The sequence below is a fragment of the Cryptomeria japonica genome, chromosome 10 (assembly GCF_030272615.1).
Source record: "Cryptomeria japonica chromosome 10, Sugi_1.0, whole genome shotgun sequence".
In the NCBI taxonomy this organism is placed as follows: Eukaryota; Viridiplantae; Streptophyta; class Pinopsida; order Cupressales; family Cupressaceae; genus Cryptomeria; species Cryptomeria japonica.
This window is the reverse complement of record NC_081414.1, coordinates 225316189-225327782: the sequence shown is the minus strand read 5'-3', so window position 1 is coordinate 225327782 and position 11594 is coordinate 225316189. Positions and strand designations below refer to the sequence as shown.

General features: G+C 38.1%; 1 protein-coding gene across 3 annotated transcripts in view; it reads right to left on the bottom strand.

Moving 5' to 3' along the window:
• Window positions 1–694: 694 nt before the first annotated feature.
• The window catches only part of LOC131034874 (exocyst complex component SEC10b), a 147387-nt gene continuing 136487 nt past the window's right edge, over window positions 695–11594 (bottom strand). For all 3 annotated transcript variants that reach the window (XM_057966474.2, XM_057966475.2, XM_057966476.2), the window contains 3 exons: window positions 1277–1375; window positions 1093–1176; window positions 695–1017 (listed from right to left, as the gene is read on the bottom strand). In XM_057966474.2, the coding sequence (XP_057822457.2) occupies window positions 945–1017; window positions 1093–1176; window positions 1277–1375 (256 nt within the window). In that variant the 3' untranslated portion in view covers window positions 695–944. The remainder of the gene's footprint in view (window positions 1018–1092; window positions 1177–1276; window positions 1376–11594) is intronic.

Below are 11594 nucleotides of genomic sequence, written 5' to 3'. Positions count from 1 at the left end.
GTAGGGTTTTCGATGCCGTAAAGAAAGATTAATTGTATAGGAAATGCTATTATTCAATCATAGCAATACAGGTATGGTATAAGCTCAAATAATTCAATGGAAATTTCTTTGAGATACCTTCCAGTCCCTCTGGTACCCTCCCCTCACAACTCCCATCTCCTAGGAATTCATGAGTATTTCCGGCCCCTAGGCATTTCTGTTCTACATTCTCACTGTTCACTGTACCCACCAAATGGCAATTCAGTGGAACATCCAAGATCATGTAACCCCAGAGGATATGATTGCAGACTCCTCCCAGCCCACCAAATTTCTATTGAGAAACCTTCCAGTCCCTCTGGCACCCTCCCGTCACGACTCCCATCTCCTAGGAATTCACGAGTATTTCCACTCCCTAGGCATTTCTGTTCTACATTCTCACTGTTCACTGTCCCCACTAAATGGCAATTCAGTGGAACATCCAAGATCAAGTAACCAAGGGTTCAGAGGATATGATAGCAGGTATGGCAGAGAAACAATGTCTCCAGAAGCTAGTCTTAAGATATCGAGTTGAGATTATTTATACTTATGTGTGATTTTTAAGCTGAAAGTTTTTTAGAGCCCTGTTCCAAATTTCAATCTATATCAGACTACTAGCTAGTATTCTTGTACTCATTGTAATCTGATAAGAACATTCAAAGAGGCACTAACAACCAGATGCATCTCAACCGATTCACAGTAGAACATGTTACAAGCAGATTTTAGTGCCAGAATACCTAGAGTACACAGGCAAATCTCATTATTCATGAATTAGAAACACAACAGCAAATTAATATGCGGTGAATTTTGTAGGTATCAAATTAAAGAGGATTTACAATCTTCCCCAGCATAATAGCTTTCAAGTATCCCAAAGGATCTGGTGGAACCTGAATTTTACATCATCTGGAATTTTGAAGCAATACAACCTGTTATTCTATCATCAAAGAGTTCAGTCTGCTTGCAATTTTGGCAGTTTTATACTCTTCACGCAGCTGAATAAACCTGCAAAGAAGACTAAATTAAACAGATAACTTATTGACCATTAAATGCCATATGTCCACAAAGAAGAAAGCATACCTCAAGGCATCTTTGCGAATACTTGGGTTTCCTTCAAACAATGTGGGAAGACTTTCTGGAGCAACTACAAATACATTTCCCAAGCTGCAAAATTCATAATACAATGCATTTTACTCAAATCAATGACAGATATTCTGTAACAAGTAGAGGATAATATTGATTTTGAAATTCCTCTATAACTTACACGCCCAGTGATTCAAACTTTTCATCAACCGCAGGAGCATTGAAGCTACGCACAAAGTCTGTATACTCTGTAATGTCACGCTTCAATCGTAATCCCCCACTGCAAAATAGTTAGTGTTTCCCTTATTAGAAATAAGTTAACTGTTAAACAATGCCAATTCTTTGCTCATGAATGCATTTGCATGTTTTTAACATTCTTTGTGGCATACTGAAGACAAATAGAAGCACATGCTAGTGAAAAGTTAAGTATAAATTTCTAGTCACGTAATCTCCCTATTATTATTTCTTGAAATTATCAAATTTGTATTTTGTCAATGTCTACAATAGACCCTATCTTACTGATCCATAAGGACCTGGAAGAAAAAACTTGAGCAGTAAGCTGGATTTAGAAAACAAACATAAAAAGGCAAGTTGATAGTAAACAAAGGTTGCAGAATGTACAGGGTCATTAAAATGTTTTTGGTTCAGATCTGCAGCTGCAAAGGCAGATCCATTAGATCAGTTCCACATCTATAAATTTATTTCCAAGAGTGCAGAGTGAACCCCGACAGTTGAAAAATCAGAATTGAAATGAAACAGCATCCGTTGCACTTCCAGCTTCAAGAGTTTTCTCCTTGGGTCTGGAGGTAAGCTCCAGCACCAGAAGCAACTATGAAAAAGAGGTGTTTGGGATGTGTATTGGCATGAAATTATTGGTTTGAGTATTGTAGTGAGAAGAATTAGAGGATTTCAGCTGTTCCTTAGATTGTGGAAGTTAGACAAGATAGCAGAGAGTGACCAGTTTTGTGTCCATTTGCTGTATTAGCTCTTCTATGTTAATACTATAGGGAGGTAGGGCATTTGCCTACCAAATGCTGGTTTTTCCCTAAGGAGGTTTCCAGGGTAGATTCTTGAGTTTTGTGAGCTTACTTATTTGATATTTCTGTTCTTGCAAGTATAAAATTCTGAATTTAATCACAACATTCATACCTCTTTAAATACCTTCATATGTTTCAGTTCAACCAAGTGGTCCAAGTCAAAAGGTGTAAATAATGTTTTTAGATTCTTCAATTCTACAAGTTCTAAGAATTGCAAATCACTTGTCATTCAAAATAATGTATAAATAGATCCTCTCCTCTACTGTTTATATAAATTTTTAAGGGTTGGAGGGTTTTATAAGTTAAAATAAAAAATAGTTTTAAATTCAATCAGCTAGCTCACAAATGAGACATCTATGAGCTGGCAAAAGCAAATATAGCTCTATAGATTTATTGTGAACTGTCAGTTTCTTATCAGAGTTTACAAGATAAAAGTATTTTCTCAACTAACATATAGGTCAAAGATAGCATAGCTTTTGTTACCGATGCACCTATAAAACTAATGAATATAATTGTTCTTCAGAAATTTATACACTAACAAAAGGAAGCCCATTTTATGATTTCAGATCTTAAGGTGTGGCCTGCAACTGTGCCCTTCTGCTTTAGATCAGGTCCCTCACTAAATGCCTGACAATATATTGAAACATACCAGTCAGTGACCTGCCCATGTGTTAAGCTAGAACCGTATGCATGAGTGACATGCAAATTAATGAGATCTGTTTTGTTCAGCTTGCTCCTGTGTAACCTCCTGCATTAGCTAGTTGATTGAATTATCAAGCAAAAGCTTTTCAAGTACCTTAAGGCCACATTGTTCAAAATCATTGTTTCTCATCAATTGATGAATGCATTCCTGTTACATTTTGATGCATTCATTCACCTGTAATGTATATCATAGATTATATTCTCCTAAAAAATGAGATATGCGTCTCATGGTCCCTAGTTTTGTAGCCAGCATCTCAAAAGAAGTGTCCGTATTTATATGATATCAGGAACAATGGTATTTTCCAAAAAATTGCTCTCCTTTGGCTTTTCCCCTAGGTTTTCCAATATACAAGAGATAAGTGAGAAAGTGTTTCTCATTTCTGCCAATGGTTGGAGTAAAAGAGGACATATACATGGTATTTGCTGGAAGGAGCCTACACTATTACCACTTAAGAGCATGTTCAAGGTAAAAAGGTAAGGCTATTTGGCATTGCTGAAGAATAAGTAGATGTCCCAAAATTTTGTAACAAAGGTAAAAATACTCTTACTTCAGTACCTCCTGAGAGATATGAGCTGCACCATGAAAGCTGGGAACTGTGACTTCTTGAACTTTCTCTGCATCAATTTTGAAACGATTTCTTTCATTATCAACTGAATACCCAGATGGGCTACTCACATCTGAGGATTGTAAGAAAACATTGTAAACTCTTCATTCCAACTCTTCAAAATTCTCAAAGGCTTAGTCTGTGAAAAACCAACATAAACATTTGCAATAAGCTTTGATACCATTTGTAGATTTTTTTTCAGCAGCTTAGTACTCCTAGGTCTCATAATTATTGTTTCTTACTTGGATTGCTGAAGTGGCCTGACATGATAGGAATTCGAGGTAATCTGCAAAGATTGCAAGTATGTCTCTGATGTACAAACTTTATTTCAGCTGATGCTGATTTCTGCTGCTCATCATCATCACGCTTGCCTCATGACTTCATCTAGATGGAGTTGATGTTGCTGAATGAATCTTTTCCCTAAATGATGTGAGAATTACACAATTTTGGCATGTGCTTTTTTACTCCAAGATTGAACAAATCATCCCCTATGCTGCTCAATGGAACCCAGTCAGCCGCAATAGCACAATATATTCTTCATTGTGATGTCAGAGATGATGAATGAAATCCACTATATATCTACTTGCCTGAGGACACAGTTAATGAGCCAATGAGGGTCTTTGCAAAGAATGAGTGCCATTACTATAATTCATTCTCATTGTTGATTCTGTTCCTTCATATATAACAGGCTGTATAGACATGCACTAGCAGACCTTAAACTGTATTTATAACATTGGAATGCTGGTAAAACAGCAAGTGGAAAATGAAGGATGTAATAGTTCTTTTGGTGAAGAGTGGGTGGCAAGGAAAAAGTTAAAATGTGTTGATATTTGCTGAGGGTGTAGGATTTGTTGGAGGCAACAAATGATGGCCTAAGGAAAGGGCACTGATGTAGTACAAGGGTTAAGCTAGGTAAAAATGACAGTGCTGACTGTGGATGTATATCTAAATGTTATAAATACAATGACAGACCTGATAACTGCCTCTTTCATGGACATTGAAAAAATTTATATGAATTTCTGTGGCTACTTTAGTGAAATATTCAAAAAAAAATTTGAGGAATATTATGATGTGACATTTGACTTGGAGGTTTAAGAGAAAGGAAATGTATTCCAGCTAGTGTCCAGTATAGGGTTGTGTAGATAGGGGGCCACAGGATGTTAATTTTAAGGATCAGAATTATATATGCAGGAAGTACAGAATTAAATTTCTCTGATTTAATTAACCTGAAGCAATGTAAATCAATATATTGCTTGATATCAATTTGCTAGTCTTTAATTACAGAATATAGAAAAATATTCTTTCACAAGTTTTGAGTGAATGTACACAGCATATGATTTTCGGATGACACAGCATATAACTTTCGGATGACTCAGCATATAACCTACACAGGCTTCACATGTAATCACTACAGGTTATACACTGACTATCGCATGTATAACAAGAGAGTGTAATTCCACACATGATGCAAATATACAGTAATATTCTCACGGTTGACAGAATTGTATACACAGCAGATTGGATACGCAGCAGGGCCTCCACGGATATTGTGAATATTCGCAATATAAACTTTATTGACAAAACTACTATTGCCTAAAGCTCTAGAATTAACAAGTAATATATCCGTCTAGACCATACGAAGGGACATGACTCTAAATGGAGTAACCCGTCAAAACAAGGGTGTGATTAGGATAAGTAAATTCGATCAACACTCCCTCACTAACGTGTTGAATACTAATTAAATATTAGTTAAGTAAATTAACACTCTCAATATATATTAACATGTAGGAAATGAAAATAGAAAAGAAATCACAGAGGTGATTCAACGATAAGATAATAAAATGTTAAAGATAGCAATCAGGGGAAAGATATCTCCTGCTGCTAAACATCAACACTCCCTCTTAGCTAGGGAGGTATCTTTCTATATATACATGTCATGGAGTCTCTCAACATGACATCCACAATGGCTACTCCCATTTGTGGAGAAGAGTTCATCACGGAGTCACTCGACATGATGTCCACCATGGCTACTCCCATGTGTGGAAAGAAATATGTGCACAAGTGCCCATCACGGAGTCACTCAACATGATGTCGTCATGAAGTCACTCAACATGACGTCCACCATGGCTACTCCCAAAGGGTGGATAAACACAAGAAAGAGAATAATCACGGAGCCTCTCAACGTGATGTTGTCATGGAGTCACTCAACATGACACCCACCATGGCTACTCCCAGAGGGTGGAAAGAACCACATCTCTGTCTCAGAGATGGACAAGGGCTTTCACCTCAAATTTCTCCATCTCAGAGAAAAAATACATTAACAAGGGCTTTCACCTCAAATTTCTCCATCTCAGAGAAAAATGCATTAACAAGGGCTTTCACCTCAAATTTCTCCGTCTCAAAGAAAAATGCATTAATAACGGATAACACAAATTACTAATGCCAAGCCTCCCTCTCAGCAAGGGATTCAAGTACTAGTATCAACCTCCTGACCTTCTCGTCCAAGGTTGCCTTTGTTGGTTTGTCAAACTCCCTCTGAATGTTAATTCCTCCTCTTCAAAGAAACTGATCGACTTTAGAATAAAAAACCTTCTGAATCAACTTTAGAGCTTGGCTCCTTCTGAGATGTCCCCATGGCAATTTCTGCAATAGAAGCAAGTTATGTAGGTCTTAATTTGCAATCTCGAGCAAAGTGACCATACTTGTCACACCTGAAACACAGAATGTGAGAGAAATCCTTCTTCTTCTTCGGATCTGGGGCAGAATCTAATTCTTTGTCTCTATTCCTTTTTCTTCTTTTGCCTCTTTCTCTAGAAGTATGTGTAACAAGAACTTGATTTTCTACATCATGATGGTTTCGTCCAATTCCTCTTGCTGCCAACCTGGACTCTTCTTGAATACAATCAGCTCAGAGTCAATCAAACTTGGGCAACTTAGATCTCCCACTGATGCTTTGGGTGAAGGGCTCCCAAGATTGGGGAAGACCATTTAGTGCCAACATAACAAGATCTATGTCTGCAATTATGTCCCCAATAGCGCTCAACTGATCTCTCAAATCAGCAATCTTCATAAAGAATGAGATGACTGAATCTTCTTTATCTATTTTTACATGGTGAAGTTGTTGTCTTAAAGCAAGGGCTCTACAAGTGTTGTTGATCTCATACATGCCTTTTAGAGTATCAAACATTTCTTTAGTTTACTTCGACTTGGAGATGATCGGTACTAGGTGATTAATCACAGAGTCTATCAAGATCTTCCTAGCTTTCATGCCATTCTTCTTCCATTGTGTTTTCTCAGTCTCACCACAAGGCTCAAGCACTTCTTTCTCCACGAACTCGAAAATATCGTTTTCTTCTAATGCAATTAGAACTCTAAACTTCCAAGAGAAGTTAGAGGCACCATCAAGTCTATCTTCAACCTTGAATTTGTTCACCATTTTTGATGCAAAGATAGATGCCCTAAGGAGAAGAGAAAAATATTTCGCTTGTTTAAATAATTCTGATCACGATCTTTGCTAGACCCGCTCTGATACCATGTTAATTTTAAGGATCAGAATTATATATGCAAGAAGTATAGAATTAAACTTCTCCGATTTAATTAACCTGAAGCAATGTATATCAATATATTGCTTGATATCAATTTGCTAGTCTTTAATTACAGCATATAGAAAAATATTATTTCGCAAGTTTTGAGTGAATGTACACAGCATATGATTTTCGGATGACAGAGCATATAACTTTCGGATGAGTCAGCTTCTAACCTACATAGGCTTCACATGTAATCACTACAGGTTATACACTAACTATCGCATGTATAACAAGAGAGTGTAATTCCACAAATGATGTGAATATACAGCAATATTTTCACAGTTGATAGAATTGTATACACAGCAGATTGGATACACAGCAGGGCCTCCACGAATATTGTGAATATTCGCAATATAAACTTTATCGACAAAACTACTATTGCCCAAAGCTCTAGAATTAACAAGTAATATATCCGTCTAGACCATACGAAGGGACATGACTCTAAATGGAGTAACCCGTCAAAACAAGGGTGTGATTAGGATAAGTAAATTCCATCAACACTCCCTCACTAACATGTTGAATGCTAATTAAATATTAGTTAAGTAAATTAACACTCTCAATATATATTAACATATAGGAAATGCAAATAGAAAAGAAATCACAGAGGTGATTCAGCGATAAGTAAGATAATAAAAGGTTAAAGATAGCAGTCAGGGGAAAGATATCCCCTGCTGCTAAACATCAACACAGGAGACCCAGGGCCTAGGTTTGTGGAAAAGAGCAAGATGGTGGAGGGGGTGGTGGCTGCTGTTGGTTTGCGGTGGTGCCTCTAGTAGGGCCAAGGGGCAGCACCCATCACGAGGGTTGGGGATGCTCCTGCCACCAAGCACATACTAAGGCCTTCAAAACCACACAAACTTTCATGGCACACATTGCTTTCATAATTTTATCACTTTGTTTTCTGCAATACCAAATCCATACTATTTTTTAAACTTGGGAGTGATTTCAAATAAGGCTTAGACACCTATTTATAATTTTTTTGTGACTGCATAGAGTGTGGGTGGGGCCTAGAACATTAGGGTCAGGGTTTGTGTTATAGATATCCAATTTTATTTTATTTTTAAATTGACCTTATCACTAATTTGCCATACGGGATGCTTGGGAGTCTCAAGTGTGGTCAGGGGATGACAAAAAGTCTGCTAGGTGTCTTGGGGATATACTAGTCTCTACAACATCTCTAGACCAAGGGGACATCTTGAAAGAATCCCTAGGTATGTGGTGTAGGATAGTAGGAGGTCATTTCCCCTGGGTCTCCACATCTTTGAAACGTTGCCATCCTTGAAATGATAGGTTTTAAGAGGGGAAAGCATCCCTATGAACACTGGTTTAAACAACTTTAGGCACATTTTCTCTTATTTGGAAAAGTGAAGGTCTCAAACCTATTGAGAAAGATATAGATGTTAATGGTGTTTAGGCATTCATTTGGCAAGAGAAAGTACATAGATTTGAGACATGCTATTGATACAAAGAAGGTTGAATGCAATATAGCATAAGTACACAGGAATAAACACACTTAGATGCTAGAGTTGAAAGAAGAAAGGCATGATTAGTATGTGAGTGTTGTAAGCAATCAGCAAAGATTTCCAAGCTAGCTTGACAAAGGCATATGAAGTAGATTTCACAAATATTAGGCATATCAACATGCTCAACAAGAGAATGATTAGAGTACCAAGTACAGTTCACACAATTATGTGATATTTTACAAATCCTATAGCCGATTTGGAATTTATGCTCATCTACTTCGAGTACAATCCAATGGGATACATTTGCTTCTTTTGTTTTTGATTAGTAAAGCAGCGTTAACCAGGGCGCTGACCCTTACCATAGTCAAAGACTATCAACAACACCAAAAAGAGTGTTGATCCTTAATACAACAGCCCATAGGCAATAAAATAAACAACAAAATAGGGGTACGAACCTTGGAGAAACCAAGGCTATATAGGTGAAAAGAATTTATCAAACCTACAACAACCCAAAACCTAGCTCAAGGATGGGGAGAATCATCCGAGCCAAGACAAAAAGGGGTTTGGGGGAGGGAAAGACTTTCTTGTCCACCTACGACAAAACATGGTCCAAGCAATACTATCATTAAGACCATCAAAAGAAGGATCCGACGGAGAGGGCCCCGCAAAGTTACAATCAGCACCAACAATAGGTTGCTGCTGCAGAACAACAGCAAGTTGCTACAGCAGAACATCAGCAAGCTGCTGCAACTGAACAACATTAGGAGTAGATTCGGCAGGAGTGGATCAATGTTGTAGAACAGGAGTAACAGGTGTAGGAGTCTCAAGGAGAGAGAAGGCCAAATCAGTAGCACCAAGGGGTTCAGCAGGAGCTTCAGCAGCAGTAAGAGGCACAACCTCAACCCGAGAGGAGTCATCATTCGCCTGTGAGGAGTCATCAAAATCAGCAACATTGATCGTCTAGTGATTAGCAGTAGCGTCCTTCCACCAAGTAGCAGAACCTTTGTGGTGAGAGAGAGAACAATCTGAAGCTGAGTGACCCGTAGAGAAGCACCTTCGGCAGCAATGATTGAGTCCAAGGCTTGTCCCCAACCATAAGAACCACATCCTGTTGTGCGAATCGCACACCCATCCCCGTCTTGGACAAGGCCCCCCTAGTTTGTGCCTTTCTGTCCTGACCCTGAAATTTGGCTAAGTCTAGAATGTCCTGATCCTGAAATTTGACTAACTCTGAAAAACTGAGGAATCCTCCAAAAACTAGAATTTGCAATATAACTCTTGGAGGGCCGAAACCACTCTCAAACATCCTGAAAGTATATATGGAATATAACTTAAAGTATAAGAAATGTCACTTATACTTAAATGTTATATTCCATAAAATGATCCTTCAGCAAGATCTGGACAAATATTCCCAAGTGCCCAAGCTCGCACTTCTTAAAAAAAAAACGACTAAAATCGCTAAAATGCCCAATTTCGGACCCAGAGGCAAAAACTGCAAAATGTTTAAAAGTTACAAAAAGCCCCCAAAGGTCCGAAAATCACTTAAGTCCTACAATTTCGGACCCTGGGGCTAAAATGCAAAAAAGTGAAAAAGTTGACAAAACTGGCTGGAGGTCCGAAATTCACTTAACTTGCCAAAAGTGCTTTTAGGTCCGAATTTCACTTAAACGCCCAATTTTGGACCCTGGCTCTGAAATTTGAAAGTTTGTTATAAATTTGCAAAAAGACCCCAGAGGTCCGAAAATCACTTAAAATCCCCAATTTTGGACCATGGGGCAAAAGGTTGAAAAAGTAAAAAACTTGCCAAAAGGTGGTTTAGGTCCGAAAATATTCCCAGTTCGCCCAAAACGCTTGAAAACTCCGAAATTCTAAAAACGCCTAAGGATCCGGAATTCGTCGAATTTGCAAAAATAGCCATATGGTCCGAAGTTTTTTTTCCATTTTCAAAAACGCCTTCAAACCTCCGAAATTTGCAAGCGCGTTTATAGATCCGAAGTTTTACAAGGGGCATTTAGGTCCGAAATTTCTATAGGTTACAAAAAAACGCATTTAGCTCCAAAATTTATAAAAATGCTGAATAGTCCAAAATTCTGGGCAAATTCCAAAAACGCCTTATGGTCCGAAATTCTAGGCAAATCGCCAAAACCCTTCCAAGGTCCGAAATTTGCCATAGTGCCCAGAATCGCAACGCATAGGCCCAAATATAAGGAATGCGAAATTGATAGATCCCCATTCATCCAAAGAACATAGCGCAGAAAGTTTATTAGATAGAGCGCGAAAACGCAGAGTTCATAATTTGGAAGATGGAGACGTAAAGTTTAAAGTCTGCAAAAGTGCCCTCCATTCTCCAAAATTCACCAGAAAAGGCATAAGAGTTAGAGTTTTAAAATTTGCAGAAGTTCTTCAAACCTCCAGAATCGCGCTATAAGAAACCATTCAAACGCCATAAAACCATTCAAAACGCCCAAGACTCCAAAGGTAAAATCACGCAGAAGTAAATCGACCAAGGATCAAATTTCACATTCGAAGAGAAAGGAGAAGCATTTTCAAGATACATCTCACAAATAGCTTCTCAAACCAAACGCCATTAAATTTAATATTTGTTAAATTAATTAATTTTTCAAATTGATTTAATGAAATGAAATTGGTTGATTGATCGCAGGACGTCATTGAAGAACCAAGAGAAGGCCTTAGATGCAAATCAAGGAAGGATCGCAATTCAAGGCCAGGCACTGAAGATTGGAAACCGAAAAGATGCAAGAGCGCAAGAACAACTGAGCATTGGGAACCGTGCCGTTGAACAAAGATGAAGTCCACCGGCGAAATTGAAGGCAAAAGGCAAAAGAACACTCAGTCTATGCATTCTCAAGAAAGTGCACAGCTGGATTTAAGTCCAGAAATTCAGTTTTAAAACTGAAGCAGCTTTATTGCAAATTGCCTATGGGTCTCGTGCAAGATATTTTTGTGGATAACTATTCCCAACCACCAAGAAGATTGGATAGACCTGAATTAAAGCCAAATAGTGGCAGGTAGTTGAGATATTTGTTGGTTGGATAACTAAGAATTAATTGGGCATGGGTTAAAGCTGCCAGCTTCTGGAAGGCA